At 50.4% G+C, this 16,799-nt stretch overlaps 2 protein-coding genes across 3 annotated transcripts in view; both read left to right on the forward strand.

Moving 5' to 3' along the window:
- Window positions 1-3,569: 3,569 nt before the first annotated feature.
- Window positions 3,570-4,335, forward strand: LOC125941535 (uncharacterized). The gene is made up of 2 exons (XM_049659022.1): window positions 3,570-4,037; window positions 4,069-4,335. Exons 1-2 carry the CDS (start codon window positions 3,654-3,656, stop codon window positions 4,234-4,236), a joined length of 552 nt encoding a protein of 183 aa, XP_049514979.1. The 5' UTR covers window positions 3,570-3,653; the 3' UTR covers window positions 4,237-4,335.
- Window positions 4,336-13,600: 9,265 nt separating this feature from the next.
- LOC119432967 (uncharacterized) overlaps window positions 13,601-16,799 on the forward strand; it is a 32,286-nt gene continuing 29,087 nt past the window's right edge. For both annotated transcript variants that reach the window (XM_049659012.1, XM_037700110.2), the window contains exon 1: window positions 13,601-15,485. In XM_049659012.1, coding sequence (XP_049514969.1) covers window positions 13,630-15,485 — 1,856 coding nt within the window. In that variant the 5' untranslated portion in view covers window positions 13,601-13,629. The remainder of the gene's footprint in view (window positions 15,486-16,799) is intronic.

Raw genomic sequence — 16,799 nt, forward strand, 5'->3', positions numbered from 1 at the left:
TGTGAAAAAGAAAAAAATGAAGATTGCTTGGCGGTGTTGCACGTGGGCACGCGCACGTGCGGCAGGCATTGTTGGCACGCGGACACGCAGCCCATCGACGGTCGTTCCATTTCGTGCTCTCGACCACCTGCGCTCCGGGCGGTCTCCCGAGAAGACCGAAGGCGGACGTCTCAAGAACGCAACGAGAAAGCTCGCACTCGAACGCCGCAGCGAAAGGATTCTAGCCGTCGCCAGGCGTGAGTGGCACCTAGGAGACGCTACGTTCCAGATAAGACTGGAGCGGACCGGAGCGGACCGAACCGGCAGCCGGCTCCCGCCGCCTTGATGACGGCTCCGCAGCGGTACAACCGGCGCCGGATGTCAAATGAACACCGGCGCCGACTTCTGAAGACGTCGCCGTTACCAAAACCAACCGGGGCCGACATATGCGTCGTCGGCGCAATTCCGGCGTCGTCCGAGGTGTCCATGGACGAAGTCCACGTGGAAGACCAGAGGAGCGACAGAACAAGCCCCGCCAACCGACGTAGACGCTCTGTCCAGTATCGAGGAGTAGCCAAACGGGGATGCTTGAAGCAGCCGTCGAGGACATGCTCATCCCCGAGTGACGCCGTCTGCCCACCGCCACCGGGATTCCGAAGCATCGGCGTCACCAGTGGTACTACGGTTTCTACTCCTCCGGCAGCTCCTTTGGTCCAGGTGCAGCGACGGTCGAGAGCCGAGGCTCTAGCTGGTTACGGGTCTCGACCGACGTCGACGCGCGAAGGCGAAAAGTCGGCGGGCTTGCGACGGCGCCGCCTCCAGCAGCTGCGCCGCAGAGGACCGCCGGCACGGACGACCTCTGCCGCTGCGATGCCGGCCGCAAGTGTGGGCAGTGCGGATTGAAGCACCTCTGCCACGTCGACGGCCGTGCGTCGACTAGCCCGATCGGCCGCATAGACGCGCCGTTTTCTCGCCACTTCCGGTCAAGACAGGACCATGTCGACTTCCGGCGAGGCCCTGCAAACACCCGAGTCTGGGAAAGCTGCCGGCAGCCCCTTCGCGGAATTGTTGCTCCGAAGCTCGAGAAAAAGAGCCCGCAAACGCGAGCATGGCTATTAGAAAATTAAGTGAACACTATTTAGAACAGGCGCCACGCTTTACTTTAAGCTAAAATACAAGGAACTCTTGTTATTTATTATATTGTATTACATTCGGGCACATTATTTAAATATATTTAGAATATCTGCGGTTGGAATTAGTGTTTATTTCTTTTCGCACTGTGTTGCATTGTTGAAAACAATGCTTCAGACCCATAGCTCCATTATTTAATAGGTGCTTTCTCAGCCTTAGCCCAAGGTTTCAATCAGTATGTACCTAATCGGACATAATTGTATATAATACACATTGAATCTTGATATAACGAACACAGGTGTGATGAATGCTTGCGAAGATGATTTGGCGATGAGCGGCCGAGTGGCTCTCGACAAGCCGTCACGTGAAGCTGTGCTTCAATATGTTCGTACCAGTACGCTCTGTCGGTGAACAACTACGATACCAATGGGGTATTCATGACTATGTTTAATTATTTTGGGTGATGTGATATCGCAAATGTTCATTATTCGCCGATATTGGCGCGCGCGCTAAAAAAATTTGGATATAGCAAAGTATTTTTGTGTCTGACGCAATTTCGTAATACCCGGCCAGGTTCAACTATACACCACAAATGTTATATGCAAGCAGGAGGCATGCTCCAGCTCACTGACCTATATTTGAATAGGAGGTTGGCCGAAACAGTGCAAGTGAGTGCGCCTATGTCCGGAGAAATTGTACAGTAAATCCCTGCTGCAACATGAAGTGTAATTCTATAGGCATTTATAAAGTGCGCAAGCCTCATAACGAAAAAGTGCACAATATTTGGCCTAAATCGTTGTTTGCCCACTGCAATACGTGCCGATTCTTGACCAATACACCGGAATGAGTATATGTGGCAATTGGACAAAGGGTTACAGAAGCCTCAAATGTATTTGCATATGTGTCTTACTGCTATGTACTTAGACCTCACGATGTTTCCCTCGACAAACGTCAAACATCGCAATTCATCCTCGTGCCATCGATGTGTAGACCATGTTGCACGGGGTGCGTAAAGGTGCTGACGGTGAGGAATCTTCATGCTCACTATGTGAGACGTCGACGCGGCGAAAACATATGGACGGAGGTGATATTTGATGTTTGTCAATGAAAGAATTTGGTGAGGTGAGGTGTATGCATGCAGGCAAAAAAAAAAAAAAAAGACAGCGGTAAGGTTCCTCCATTCCTTCTTGACTCAGTGACCCCATGAAAACATTCACGTGCTACGCAACGTCACACGCATGCCAATCATCTCGGAAAGCTATAGTTCGAGTTGGTACAAGGCAAGTATACGTGTGCGATTGTGGCCATCTGGTCATTGTGCGGGGAGACCAAAGTACGGTACCACCATTGGAAAAAAAATATATTTCTATTTTCTGCGTGTGAGCTATTGAGCGGAATTGCAGCAGCAGCTGGCCAGCAAAGGCCAGAAGGATTTGCGAAAAATGCTCAAGCGTTAAAAATATTGACGTATTGAAGTGCAAATACTTAACCTTGATGCAAAAGGAAGAATAAAATTTGTAGACAGCGTATGGAAGGTCAAGAACCATACGAACCCATTATGCTGTTGAGTGCCCAGAATTTAGCGTTAATTCATTTGGTGTAGAAGCCAAGCTAAGCCTACAACCATTAAATGTGATTCTGTCAATCCCCACATGTGAGTAGTCTCATGCAATGCAATCTGCAAGACTGGCCTGCCTTAACACGACTTTGGCCTCCTTTTTTTCATGGCTTTTTCTCATTTTTTTTGGGGGGGGGGGGAGAGAAAGGATATGCAATTAATATCCTTTCATACATAATGTGCATAACTGTGCTGTTCTTAATTTACAAACGCAATCCATTCAGAGGCTAGTATATATCTCCTGTAGCGATTGCTTTCTCTGGCAATTTCATCCCTGGAAAAGGAAAGGGCTTCCTTTTCTTCCTCTAAATTCCGTGTCGAAATTTTTTAAAGAACTAAAAGACAGCTTTAGATTTCTTGGCCAGGTCCACCACTGCGGGTGTGTGCATGAAGTGTAAGACTTGTAAGGCGGGTGCAACGGTTTGTGCAATGAATTTATGAGGCCACCGTCATCATCCACCAGGGGTCATATGTGTGAAAGCGTTCGAGTACGTATGATTAACGAGGATGCACTTTATCACCGTGGCAATTTGGGAACCGAACAATATTACTCGTTTAAATCATGTACAAAAACTTCAATGTAACATTTCTTTTTCCAACATGTATGGGCTAAAGGCCATCGTGAAACGAGAAAAATGAAAAGCGCTTGGCGGTGTTGCGCGCACTTGCACGCGTACGTGCGGGAGCTCCTCGTTGGCACGCGGATACATCGACGGGCGTTCCATTTTGTGCTCTCGACGACCCGCGCTCTGGGCGGTACACCTAGAAGGTCAACGGTCGAATACGGACGTATACAGAACTCAACGAGCAAGATTACACTCGAACGCCGCAGTGGGCGTTAGACGCGACTGCCCGCTAGGAGACGCCGCCCGCCAGAGAACATCGGAACGGATCGAATCGGCTGCAAGGTCCTTCCTACACCTCAATGACGGCTCCGGTGCAGCACAACCGGCTCCCGACGGCAAGCGACCGCCAGGAACGCCAGCGCCGACTTCCGAAGACGTCGCCGATACTGAAACCAACCGAGGCCGACATATGCGTCGTGGGCGCTATTCCGGCGTCGTCCGAAATATCCGGGGACGAAGCCCACCTGGAAGACCAGAGGAGCCGCCGAACAAGCCCGCCCAACGACGTCGACGCTCCGTCCACCATCGAGGAACCACAAAACGAGAATGCTTACCGGAAGCAACCGTCGAGGACCTGCTCATCCCCGGGCGACGCCGCCTACCCACCGTTACCGGGATTCCGAAGCATCGGCGTCGCTCGTCGTTCTACGCGTTCTACTCCTCCGGCAGCTCCTCTGGTACAGGTGCAGCGTTGGTCGAGGGCCGAGGCTCTAGGTGGTTCCGGGTCTCGACCGACAGGGACGCGCGGCGACTCCAAGGCGAGAAGTCGGTTGCGCGACGACTGCACTGCCTCCGCAGCCGCGCCGTCGGGCGAAACGGCGTCACCATGTCGTCAACCGTGCGTCGTACAGGCACGCCCCTTTCCCGCCTATTCGGGTCTAGCTGGACCATGTCGAGTTCCGGCGAGACCGGGGCATCACGCGGCCAGGAAAGGTGTCGGGCAAAGCTGGCGGCAGCACTTGCGGACGTGCTGGCCGGGAAGCTCACAGAAAAGGGCCCGCAAGAGCGACCGAGGCTAGAATTAAAATAAGTGATCGCTATTAGTGACGAACCTCATCCATCATTCCGAACTATGTGTATGGAAAAAGATTGTGTTCTAATGTTTTCTTTTATGTTCTTGCGCATTATCGAAATATATCTGAAATGCTTGCGTTTGGAATTTGGGATTTCTTCTTTCTACACTGTGTTGCGTTGCCGTAAAAATGCGTCGTGAGTCACATTTGCCTTTTTATAGTTGTAGCCAGGCCAGCAGTCGGGCGAACAACGAGTTTGTTACGGTGTAGCGGCCACCGACGCTGCTATGCGGGGACGCTAAAGTCGGCGCTCTCGGCCGGCGCTTTGGGGCCGGCCGCGGATGGCGAGGAGAATAAAGTTGGGCAGCGCGTGCTAGCGGCGCAAGCACTGCACGCGCCAGTCCGTTCTAAAAGCATAGCAGCGTCGGTGGCCGCTACAACGGCACGCATATGAAGAGAAGCAAACGTGGCGTAACAGATCACGGGTTTACGGGTGCTCGGTGACGACTGCAGATTCAGCCGTGCTACAATAGTGAAGCCTTTGTATGCCTAGCCCAGAATGGTTTCGCATCGGTCCTTTGGTCGGCCGGACAGTAAGCTTCACGCCGGACAATATTCATGTTTATTACAAATGAATCTGAATATAACGAACACGAGTGTAACAGCTGTGATAAAAATTTTCCAAGGGCTGGCGGAGTGGCTTGTTGACAAGCAGTGGCGAAAAATTATCTATAAATATACGTGTACCAGCAGGTCTCAACGGCAATCGAAGAGATCACACGCCCTGGTTAGACTGATGGTCATACAGTATAGCAGGGGTGGTGGTTGTCGCCTGAAAACATGGCTCGTACATAACCGGGGGTCCACATGCGGTCCACGGAGGCTCGAGGAGCGTTCGCGCCCTCGGAGTAGAGAAATGAACGCAACGTCAACGCTACGCCCAGTCGGCTCGGTAGTGAAGCCAACAGCAGTGCTTTCCGCGGTCGGCATGACCATCGTTGTTGTTGTTGTTGTTGTTGTTGTTGTTGCCTCAAAACATGGCTCGTACCCACAGGGAGATTGGCGACACTGGTTTGATTGAAAAGTGCATCTAGCAAAATGCCAAAAGGGGGCGAAGGCAAACATTCAAAACAAAGGATTAGGCAACGAAATGTTGGTAGAAATTCCAAGAGCGCCTATGCAAAAATTTAGGATAAATTGAAAATAAAGTAACCTGACCCACAGTCACTAGCAGTGGAATCTTCCTGACCCTTCAATGAACTTGTGTGTAGCTGTAATCATTGACCGATGGCTTGTGCCTAATTGGCAGGCACCAAAAGACAAAATGTTTGCTGTAGTAAGCGTTAACCCTAGTTTAGTAGTTTGAACTATGAGGAACCATCGTGAGCCTGTGTGCTACAAGCACTCTAGCGTTCCTGCTGAGCTGCTTTGATGTTTGCACTGATGATGAAGTTGATGACGACGATTATCCTCTTTTATGGCTCGTATACCCACTAAGGGGGATGTGCTAAGACTGGTCCGAGCGGAACAGACACTAAACATCAATCTGCCGTTGCCTAAGATTTCACTGGGTACGCACTGGTACTGACTGCCTGACGGTCGGTCTCGTCGTGTACACCATCGAGACGCGACGCGAACAAAGCCACTGGCGGCGCTCAAGAGCGAGCACACTAGGTGGGCTCTTGAGCGCCAGTCTCCTTCTCGCTCATGCAGCTGAAACCAATCACCGACAGCCGAAATGGAGCGTACGCTAGGCGGGCTTTTACAGAATAACCTGCCCCCCTGATCACGCCACCGTACGCCAGCGTCGTCAGGCGCGCCATAAGTAGAGCTGCGAAGTAGAGTTCCTCCTGACAAACAGTAGTTGCCTTGCATAAACCTTGCATGCAGCGTCGCGCCGCCAGAGAAAAAGAAAGCACTTTTTTATCCAGTAAGAGAATATGGGTGATCGGAGTGAGACGCAGCTCCCCCTTTCACAATCAACTCCCCCCCTCCCCCCTAGACGTCGGCCGTGATCAGTTGGCTTCCGGCGGCGGCTTGGGCTTGACCGATGACTTGGTTTTGGGCTTGATCTTCCTGGCTATGGAGGGAGGATTCCCATGACTTTTTCTTCCCATGTAGACGATTTAGCGCTGGGCAAGCCGAGAGCATGTGATTTAGGGTTGCTATGCCTTCACAGTTATTGCATTTGGAAGAGTGCACCTCAGGATGCCCTTTGCGTAGGATATACCGGTTTGGGAAGGTAGCCGTCTGCAGTTTTCGCCAGATTACTCCTTCCTTCTTCTTGTGAGATCTATGGAGGGGAGGGAGGGAGGGTTCTCCTGCACATTCTATAGTGTTCTAGAATTCCTCTGTATGTGTGTAAGCCTCGCTCTTTGGACAGGGAGTAGTCTGCCTGCGCTGGGACCCGCCGTGGTTGCTCAGTGGCTATGGTGTTGGGCTGCTGAGCACGAGGTCGCGGGATCGAATCCCGGCCACGGCGGCCGTATTTCGATGGGGGCGAAATGCGAAAACGCCCGTGTACTTAGATTTAGGTGTACGTTAAAGAACTCCAGGTGGTTCACATTTCCGAAGTCCCCCCCTACGGCGTGTCTCATAATCAGATCGTGGTTTTGGCACGTAAAACCCCATAATTTTTTTTTCGCCTGCGCAGGGGCACGCAGTCTCGTGCCGCCAACACGTGGCAAATGCGCGTGGCAAGTTACATCTATACTTACAACACTGTCTAAAAAGTTCGAGCCCAACGCAGAACCTTGCTATTGCATTAAACGCTTTGCCCTTCTTGCGAAACTGCCATTTTTACATCGAAGCTGTTAAGGGGCTAGTTCGCCCAAGAACCAGTCCGCGTGTAGAAAAAAACTATCATCATCAGCATTGGCTCTAGCGTCGTCGTCTTCTTCCGCAGCTGGCTTATTGGCGCCCCTCCACTTGTGGTCGTGACGTTAGATGCCGTGCCGAGGATGAGCGCGTGCCCGGCACACGCTCGTGCCACTTCGTCTGCTTCCACAGTTGGCTGCGTTGCCGCTAATCATTCCAGCGTAGAATTTAACTTCTCTTCTGTCGTCGTAATGGGGAGGCCGCGTTTGCGGCGGTACGAGTCATTGCTAAAGGAGGTATGAGCCATTCATCAGCAACAGACGTACGTGTCCTAACACGTTTGAGAAGCGCTGCCGCGAACGCGCTCGGGAAACGGCTCGTCGTCGACGTACCCATTCTAGCGTGAGGGCTTCGGAAGACCAGGCGAAACGTCAGCGAAGAGCCGCGGACCCTGAGTTGCGGCAATGCGATGTTGAGGACAAACGTCTGCGTCGTCTTGCCCTCCAGGAACCCGAGAACGGTGGTGCACGCCTCGGCAACGCTAGCGCCAACTTCCCCGGTGCGACGGCCAGATTTCAACGCGAGTTTCTCAACAGGAACGTTCATGATAGACATGTTCGGTTGAATGATGCGCAAGGACGATACGCCCATTGTGACCGTGGGAGCAATATTCGCTACAGCAGACCCACCATAGTCACAACTTCGCTGGCTTCCATCTTCGCAGTATTGGAAGGGCTCTGAATTTTTGTCCTTTCTTTTTAACAATAATCATTTTCTCACAAGCTGTGAAGAGAAAGGACGCAATTAAAGTAATGAACGAATCAATAATGTGTGTATTGTTGACGTAATAACCGGCGTAATGTTCGCTGGGGGGAGAGGTAAACGACGACGACGACGTCGACTGAAACTGGGCTGGTCCTCGTGCGCTGGCCAGTCTCGAGCAAGGATCCTCGTGGCGTGTGCAGCGGGTCAAGAACAACGCATCGGCCAGAGACTGCCACGGACACGCCGTGCTCGGTGAGTGAAAAATTCCGTACTCGAAATCGGTTATAGCGCATCCTACCTTCACTGTTGGTACACATGTGCTCTTATGTGGGACGCAGTCACGTTCGCATTGAGCTCTACCGAGAAACAGCTTTGTGATCTGTATGTTCCTTTGCACAGGCTGCGTTTACGTGAATGCGACTCAATCGAGCAGAGTCAGAAGTCGGGCTGACCGAACCCGACGAGACCGCGTTTAATTTAACTCGCTTCCTACACGAGCCTGGACGGCGGTGGCACACAGCATCGAGCCGACACGTCATGCACGCATTCTAACGGCCGTCTGTAGCAGATCTATATTTCCTGGCCCTTATCGTTACAATTATAGACTGCACTGCATGGTGCTTGTCTTGGCCTTGTCCCGATACAATTCCCGCTGCCTCCCCGACCCGTCCGCGTTTGCATGCGCGCTGCAAGCGAGTCGGGCTGGGTCAACCCGACTCGACGCCCGTTGGCAACACTCCATTTGATAGTAGGTACAGCGTTTGACCGCTGGCGCCACGCTGCGCCGCTCGCACGTACCACGTTTCTAGGTGGTTCCGTTCACCGAGGGCGCTCGAACGCAATGATATGGTTTGCACGAATGCAACCCTTGGAAGCGTGGCTGTATGGCTGAGTGGTTACGGCGCACGCTTCGGGGTCTGGGTACGCGGGTTCGAAACCCGCTCTGGCTACATTTTTTTTAATATCACGCTTTTCCCTTTTTTTTCTCTCACTGTTTGCCAGCGCGGTCGCTTGAACCCCGGCGCCACGGCGGTAGCCGTGGTGCCGGGCGCCGACGCGAAGCGGCGGTCCTTGGGGTGTTGCGGAGCGCAGCGTAGCAACACCCCAAATAAAAAAATACTGCTCCCGTCAGGTAGACTGCTCCCTCCCTCATAGTGAGATTATATTTGGATCATCAAAACTGTGATGCGTTTATAATACCACCGATCCCAACAGCAGGCTAAGTCACCACCAGCCCAGCGTTTTCTCCGTCAACGCCTCCTCTGTTCCAACGGCGGCGGCTCGAAACATGGTACGCGCGAGCGGCGCAGCGTGGCGCCAGCGGTCAAACGCTGTACCTACTAGCAAATGGAAATACGCCGCTCGTTGAGCCTCGACCGGCTAGCGTTGACATTAACTCGAGAGGCCGTTTTCAACTCGACAAGCCGACTCGACTCGCTCCTGTCTAGTTAATCTAAACGCCCCGATGCGCAAGAAGTTCGGTAATCAAAGTATATCACTGCGCGCGTTTCTTGGTCCAGTATCACCGTCACACACACTCGCGCGAGTCACACGAGTCTGGCGCGACGAGCCGCTAAGCAAAATCCCAAGGAGGTATTAAAAGAAATTGCTGGAGTTCAGATGGCATCCCATATCTGAAGCACCGCCATCTTAACCATAGGCACTGCCACTGGGTGGTATTTCGGAAGATTAATTTTTCCGTACTTATATTGTTCGACGTCTTTCTTTCACTGGTCTGAGAAGGAAGCCTAAACTTTATTTAATGGCACATCACCATATCATATGCTGCCAAAGGTAAAGTTTTTTTTTTCAATTAGCCTAGCATCCACAATAACTGGCTAAAAGGAAGTGAGCTGTGAGCGGATTTCGGCTGTGGCGGCCCTTTTTCAGAGTAGATGTACAGGAAAACACTGGCTTCACCGGTGCTGGTAAGAAACTGCGGGGCTGCCACACCAGCAATCTTTTTAAACCTCCTTCGAAAAATTCGGAAAAGATAACATCGCAATTAAAAATGATATATAACCACGTATTAACAGCCGCACTGCACAGTTTGTTCCTTTTTGATGGAGTGAAGCCTGTTTTCATTTATTACTTAGTCTAAATAAAGCACAGGTCCCGTATTACGGCCTAGCTGTTAGGCTCTAGTTGGTCGGGATTCTCCGTGGCGTGCTCACCCCAATACCGGCAGCATGAAATGGGGTTGGTGTTTGACTTTCCGCGTGAAAAAAATGATGTTTCTTCGTATATTCGAATTAAAATCCGATGCTGTAAGTCATAATATTCGAATTTTCTGACGCATTTTACTTTGGAAAATTCAGTTTAATTCATTAATGCACTTGCGCATTGCGGACAGCCTAGAAGAATGAGGATGCATGCTGCACTTCCGCGCACGTGCGTGCACTCGTGACGTACACGTCGCTTGTGGTGCTGGTACTTGTGTGACGTCATCTGTCAGTTGGGCTGCTGCTGCTTGTGTAACGTCCCCACCAGCTTCGATGTACATACACTTTCAGAGGGTGGAATGCAGGCGAAGTTTTCTTTTACAAAACGGTCTGACTCTACAATTTTTTTCCAAGAGGAAGTTTCCAGCCAATCCTTATGATGGACACATTATCATAGAAGGCGATCGGCCAATCGCGAAGAACACATACGATCGAGAAGTTTTGTGGATTCGGTTCCAGTTTCACATAACTGCTGAAAAAAAAAGAAAACGTCAAAATGTATTCCTTATTGCGAGCGCAGCTACCGCAAGCCTCCACAGCCTTGCACGCTAGGTGTGAAAGGTAGCCGACTGGCCTGGCTGTCATGCAGCAACGCAGTGTGTAGCGCGCCAGCAAACTTTAGCTTAGCTGTTCAGCGAAAAAAAAAAAGATAAAAAAATGCACGGTGCAGTATACGATTTTAAGAACTACCGTTTTCGGTCGCAAGACCTCTTACGACCGAAGAAGCTCGGTCTTATAATTGTATCTCGCGCGGTGTTCCTTAAACCTTTTCTTTTTTTGTTTGCTAAGTTTAGCTGGTATACACGGTACATTGGGGGGTTTGGTTTTAGCGGGCACGCCTATATTAGTGTTTTTTTATCGTGCGCAGTGCATGTAGCATGTTGATGTAGAGGCTGTTACAGTGGTATGGTTTTGAAAATGTTTCAGCACGCACGTTTTATGGTTACGTGGTTATGTCTCCCATCTCATAAAGTTCGACGTCACATCAATGCTTGGTGTGGGCAAATTTTAATGGATACTTCGTTTCAGGGGCGAAGCTCCTTAGGGTCGAGCCTTGTCCCTCGTCGCGCCGTCGTAGCCACGCTAGTACTCGCCGCTCCCGCTAGAGGCGCAGCTGGGCTCTCTTTCTCTCTCGTTCCCGACGCGCTCTCTCTCTCTCTCTCTCTCTCTCGTCCGTAGCTGTAGGACGCTGCGGTGCACAATGGCTATATAAGCGCTGTATATGCTGTACACATGTACAGTATATATATGTATAAGTAATATGTATAAGTAATATACTGTGGTGTAATACTTATCATAGATATTTTAACATCTAGGTCATTTAAAGTGACGAAAAAATAGTTTTTTAAAAGGCAGAACAACGCGCGGGAGCAGTGTAAATAACACGATGCCAAGTCGTGTGCCCCGATGTAGCAATTTGTGCACGATAAAATACGGTAACGATTACCCTTGCTTAATTTTATTATCCTTTAAAATATCTCATAACAAACTAATCTAAAAGTATCCTGCGCATTTGAGCACAAGGATAAGTTTGTTTTAATGATCGAAATGTAGGTTTCCTTTTCAGAAAATGTCAGTTTCGGTTTCAGGGAGGTCTGCGGGCAAGTATAAAAAACAACATAATATTTGAACAAAACTGGAGAGACGCGATTTTTTCTGCACAACAATTCTGAATGTTTGCCGATTCTTAAATTATCAAGAAATATGATTATCTTTTTGATAAAACGACATAATTTTAAAGGGTGACGACTTAAGTCGTACTTTACGATTTTTCCGACGAATTGAGAAATTCAATTTTTGTTCACTAACCCCTTGCGCCACGCGGAGGGCCTGTGTGGTCGGGCCGGTTCGGGATGAATTTCTCCGCCACCGATGCCACGGACGCCGATGCTTACGCCGACGCCGACACCGACGCCGGATCTTCTGCGACACGGGGCCCGTAACGTTAAAAAAAAATCCCGCCATCATCACCATGGCGCCGTCGTAATTTCATCGCCTTGATCTCAATGCGATCATTCATTGGTTGTGACACCGTCGCCATCGTTCCGCCATCTTCATTCTGTCATCGTCATTGCGTTGTTATTTCATCCTCGTTCGATCGCCGCCATGTCATTGTGGTCACTGCATATCAATCGTACAGTCGTCTTCAGCCCATCATGGTTGTTCCATCATCGTCATTCTGTCGTTGTCATTCCAGTTTCGTCTTCCCATTGTCACTCCACCGCTGACGTCATAGGGTCGTCTACATTCCAGAGTCGTCATCGCAATGACGTCATTCCGTTGTCCTTGCGCCTTCGTAATCATGCCTCCATCATGCCATCGGCGTCATGCTGTCGTAGTCGTTAGATATCGTCACTAGATGTCGTCACTAGATATCAACCAGTGCCGTTGCAGTTGGCTGAATCAGTATGGAACGTAGTATTGAACCGAAAATATCCGTCTCGTGAGCGCTCACTGGTAGCTATAATAAATTGGTCCCAAGGCCACGTTTCCGTTAATTTGGTGGTAAGTGGCTGGGATCATTAACTTGTTAATGTAGAAAGCTGGGTCCAAATTTTCCTTCTAATGATTTTAGTGCCGAAACCTCGCCGCTGGTAAGTCAGTAAGAAGTAAGAGATTCCAGCGTGTTTTCTCGTATTTGGGCGACTTTGGCAGAGTTCTCGATACTTCATACTCGATACACGAGTTCTCGCGTCTCCGGTTTCTTTGTAATGTGACGTAGTCTGGTTTCACCTTTTTTACCGAATAACAGGAATAGCTAACAAGATCCGAGAAGACGCTGCCAAAATGAATGACGTCACGGTGGCGTCATGGTGAGCTGGTGCGCGAAGCGCCGAGCAATCATGTTTTTCGTTCTTGCACTTTACAGCGAAGCCTCTTAAGGGGGCTTCAAAAACAGGTCTCATGATGCGAAGATGGGCGTGCGAATGCTTGGCCGATATCAAATGTAAATGCAACGCAACGTGTTTCGGAGCGCCCAATTATATAGGTTTGAAATGCAATGATCAATGATTATGAAATAAGTTACTTAGAGTATATGTCACTTGAATAGACAATTACAGATATGTACGCTTTTTTTAACCAGTAGCAGCAAGTTTGTTTCTTTGTTCTTTTCTTTACGTCACGTTTTACTGGATTCACGTTGGAGGTAAGCTAGGAGCTTGTACGTATGGTCTTGGCTGGTCGTCTTAGATGTACCAGTTACTCATATTGGCGATGGTCTGCGAAGTCTTTCCATCTTACCAAGCCTTGTATTACGGTAAGAGCGGACCGTTTTGATACTGCACAAAGTGCAATCAACCACCACAAATTATTATTTGTTTGCTGAGCACATCTTTAAACTCCGTGTCGGCTGAAATTCCGATGAAAGAAAGCAATATTCTGTCGCTTCTCTGTCTAATGCAGGTCACTAGGGCAAAAGACCAAGTTGAACGCAGGACACGTCACAAGAACCAAAGATGGCAGCTGGAGCCCCTGTCTTCGACCCCGTCCTGGCTGAACGAGGAGACGCGACGCAAGTTCCTTTCGCGAGTGCAGCCTTCGAGCAGCTGCCGCCCTGTACGGCCACCTCCGAGAGCACATGCCAGATTGTGGACCACCTTTCGACGTTGAACGAGCTGCTCTTTCACGCCGAACTGGAACTGCGGGAACTGTCCGCACCATACGGGCAGCTCTCGCTCGCGAGCTTGGCAGAGATGAACCCAGACATACCGCGCGACTCGCAACAGACCGTCAACCAAGCGGTTGCGCTGGTTCACCGGTTGCTCAAGACGCACTCGTGCGTGCTACACGTTCACATTCACCACCGCGTCTTCGCCTTTCATGAAGCGCTGATTTGCGACGCCCTCAAATGCAACCCTTCCACTAGGTTGCTGAGTATCGACTTCCGAGCCTATGCCATCACGCAGGATCTCGACGACGTTTTCTGTTCCTTGAAGCACCTGCAAGAATTGGAATGCCTATCCCACGGGGTACGCGACGACGTCTCGTCTGCTTTGCCAACGGTTGTTCGCGTCTGCAAATCGCTGACGACCCTCAAGATTGCCGAGTTATGCATGACAGGCCGCACGGCGAAACCATTCGTCGCCGCTCTTAAAGGAGCTTCAACGCTGAAAGAGCTGTCAGTGCACGGTTCCGTCATATGCGAAGCCGGACGAGGCCAATTCGCGCAGTACCTCAGAGACACCACCTCGTTGACCACACTAAGCGTAGCGGCAGACGAGCTCAGCCGGCGGAACTGCTTCAACTGGATGGCCGAAGGCCTCCTGGTAAACAAGACCATCAAGAAAGTCAGGCTGAACAACGTCCTGTTTGACCAGGAGAATGCCGAATGGGCAGGGCGGATTTTCACGGGAAATGCAGTTATACGGAGCTTCAGCGTAGTGTATTTGCCGCCAGTTTTATCCTTACAGCCGAGCACAGATTACAACTTCTGGTACGCGCCGTTGTCCACCAACGAGACGCTGGAGGAACTCAGCCTCCCGTTCTCCATCTGGAACTCGGCGCAGTGGGTCGATTTCTTCTGGACCGCCTCGAGGAAGCCGAGTCTGAAGAAGTTGATCATTTCCGTACACGCCACAGATCACCGCAACTTGCGAGACTTGTGCAAGGCTCTCAAGGAGAGCGGAGCCGAAGATAAGGTCTCGCTGGGAACCTACTTCGTGTACCACGACTGGGACTTGATGTACTCGAAGGCGTTCTCGGACGTGGACATGTTCTGTTTCGACAACGTTCTGGCGCGGCTCTCGAGCGTGTTGCTGACATTCACGCACATTACCTCCGTGCGCTTCAGCATCAGGATGGGGGACGTGGCCCTCGTGTCAGCCATCGCCGCGTACATCGGAGCTGCCACGTCGCTCCGGAAGCTGCGGCTGGCTCTATACTCGGACGACGGTGACACGGAGCACGATATGAACACGTCGTGGACCGAGATAGTAGAAGCACTCGCTCGCAACACGAGCATCAAAGGGCTGTGCGTGCACGTGGACATCGACTCGGACGACAGTGACGAGGAAGACGGCGTCGGCGACGTGCTCGAGCAGCACCAAGTCCAGCGTCTCGCTCAAGTGATCGGGTCCAGGCAGAACATACGCACGGTCTACTTCGGCGCGGAACAGGCGGGCGTGGTCGGCGCGTTCCTTCGCTGTTTCTCCAAGGACATCGCGGACAACTACAACCTAGTCCGCGTCACCCTGAATGGAGTACTGGACACGGAATCGGCACAGGACGGCTTCAAAGTTCGGGACACGGCGCGTCGAAACTGTGGCCTGGTGACGCGCGCCACGCAGTTCGCCAGAGGACGTGCACTGGACAGGTGAGTGCATTGTGCGCACTTCTACAGAGGGTCGTTCAATCATGCGCGTAACGTTGTTAGAAGTAGTGGCACTTGATTCTTTGTCTTTTGAAGTTACATTGTAGAGTAGTGAACAAAAAGATGTCCCAGGTTATATTGATGCTGAAATGGAGCCTCTTGGTTTTGAATACTCCATACACGTGAATAGTAAGTGCCTACGCACTCAGTTTAGTCAAACTTTCACAACATTATTACACGAGACTCTGAATTGACCTCTCAAATGGAAAATGCATCTGTGATAGGATGGCCACATTAGGTGGGTTGTAGGCTAATGTTTTGTGTACTCAGCTTCGCCTCATCTGGTCGAACCGTAAGGATAGCTACAGGAACAGTAGATAAATGACACGCGTCTGTGGGTAAACGTATAAATGCGACTTGTGTAGTATTTTCTCTTTTTTTGTATACATGACACTGTGTTCAGGAAGCCATTGGGTTGTGCGTTGCTCCGTCAACAATCGTTGACGGTTCAAATGGTGGACTGCGAGGGCTGCTGGAACACAGCCTCCAGAGCGGAGGTCGTAGGCTGAGAAGTGCGTTTTCTCCATTCTTTTTAGCCCATCGGTTCAAGAAGACCTGCTTTGAGAAAGAGTCGATAGATAGCTCGAAAGAACTTGCTGAGGGCCTAGTTGATGCGTAACTGACATAATAATATGCTCGAAGAACAAACACAGCACGAAACAAAAAAGGTGGGTGGTCACGGGCACAGCACTACCGTCAACTGTTTATTACACACCGTTGTCATGAAACATCATACACGTAAACGAATAAAAAAGCAGACAAAGAAAAGAGAAAAAGAAAGGTTTTACTATTTAGTTCGTATATTGTGCTTGTTTTTTGTGCTCAATAATTATGTTAATTGGTGGAATTGTCAACGGTGCTTTGCGCCTCGCTGTGCAACTGGCTGTTACCGCTCTCTCTTAGTCAACAATACCGCCCTAAACCTGGCGAACCTCAGCAGTTGCAAGAATGTGACGCGAAGGCACTTATCGCCTCACCCGGCCTATTTGCCGCCAGAACTTCCAATTGGCTGCCCGAAGACAGATAACAGGAACTATCACAATTGTTCTTAACTATCACAATTTCTCTTGCCCAATTGCTCATTGCAGCTGTGTGGGTTGTTCGTCGCACGTCGATAGCAGCGACCTAGCAATAAGGAACTGCTTGCTTAAAAGGCAAATGTCCCTACTTATCGACCTCGACTAGACGGTACAAACGCACGTTGCTGCTCGCTCCCCGCAGGCTCTAGATAAAGGTGACTGGGGAATTTCAGGGCGA

Source organism: Dermacentor silvarum, chromosome 11, assembly GCF_013339745.2.
Source record: "Dermacentor silvarum isolate Dsil-2018 chromosome 11, BIME_Dsil_1.4, whole genome shotgun sequence".
Taxonomy (NCBI): Eukaryota; Metazoa; Arthropoda; class Arachnida; order Ixodida; family Ixodidae; genus Dermacentor; species Dermacentor silvarum.

Bases quoted from the DNA above. Each gene is read 5' to 3' on its own strand.
- LOC125941535 (XM_049659022.1), top strand. From the start codon at position 3,654: ATGACGGCTCCGGTGCAGCACAACCGGCTCCCGACGGCAAGCGACCGC. The intron at 4,038-4,068 runs GTGCAGCGTTGG...CCGAGGCTCTAG, and splicing joins CGGCAGCTCCTCTGGTACAG to GTGGTTCCGGGTCTCGACCG.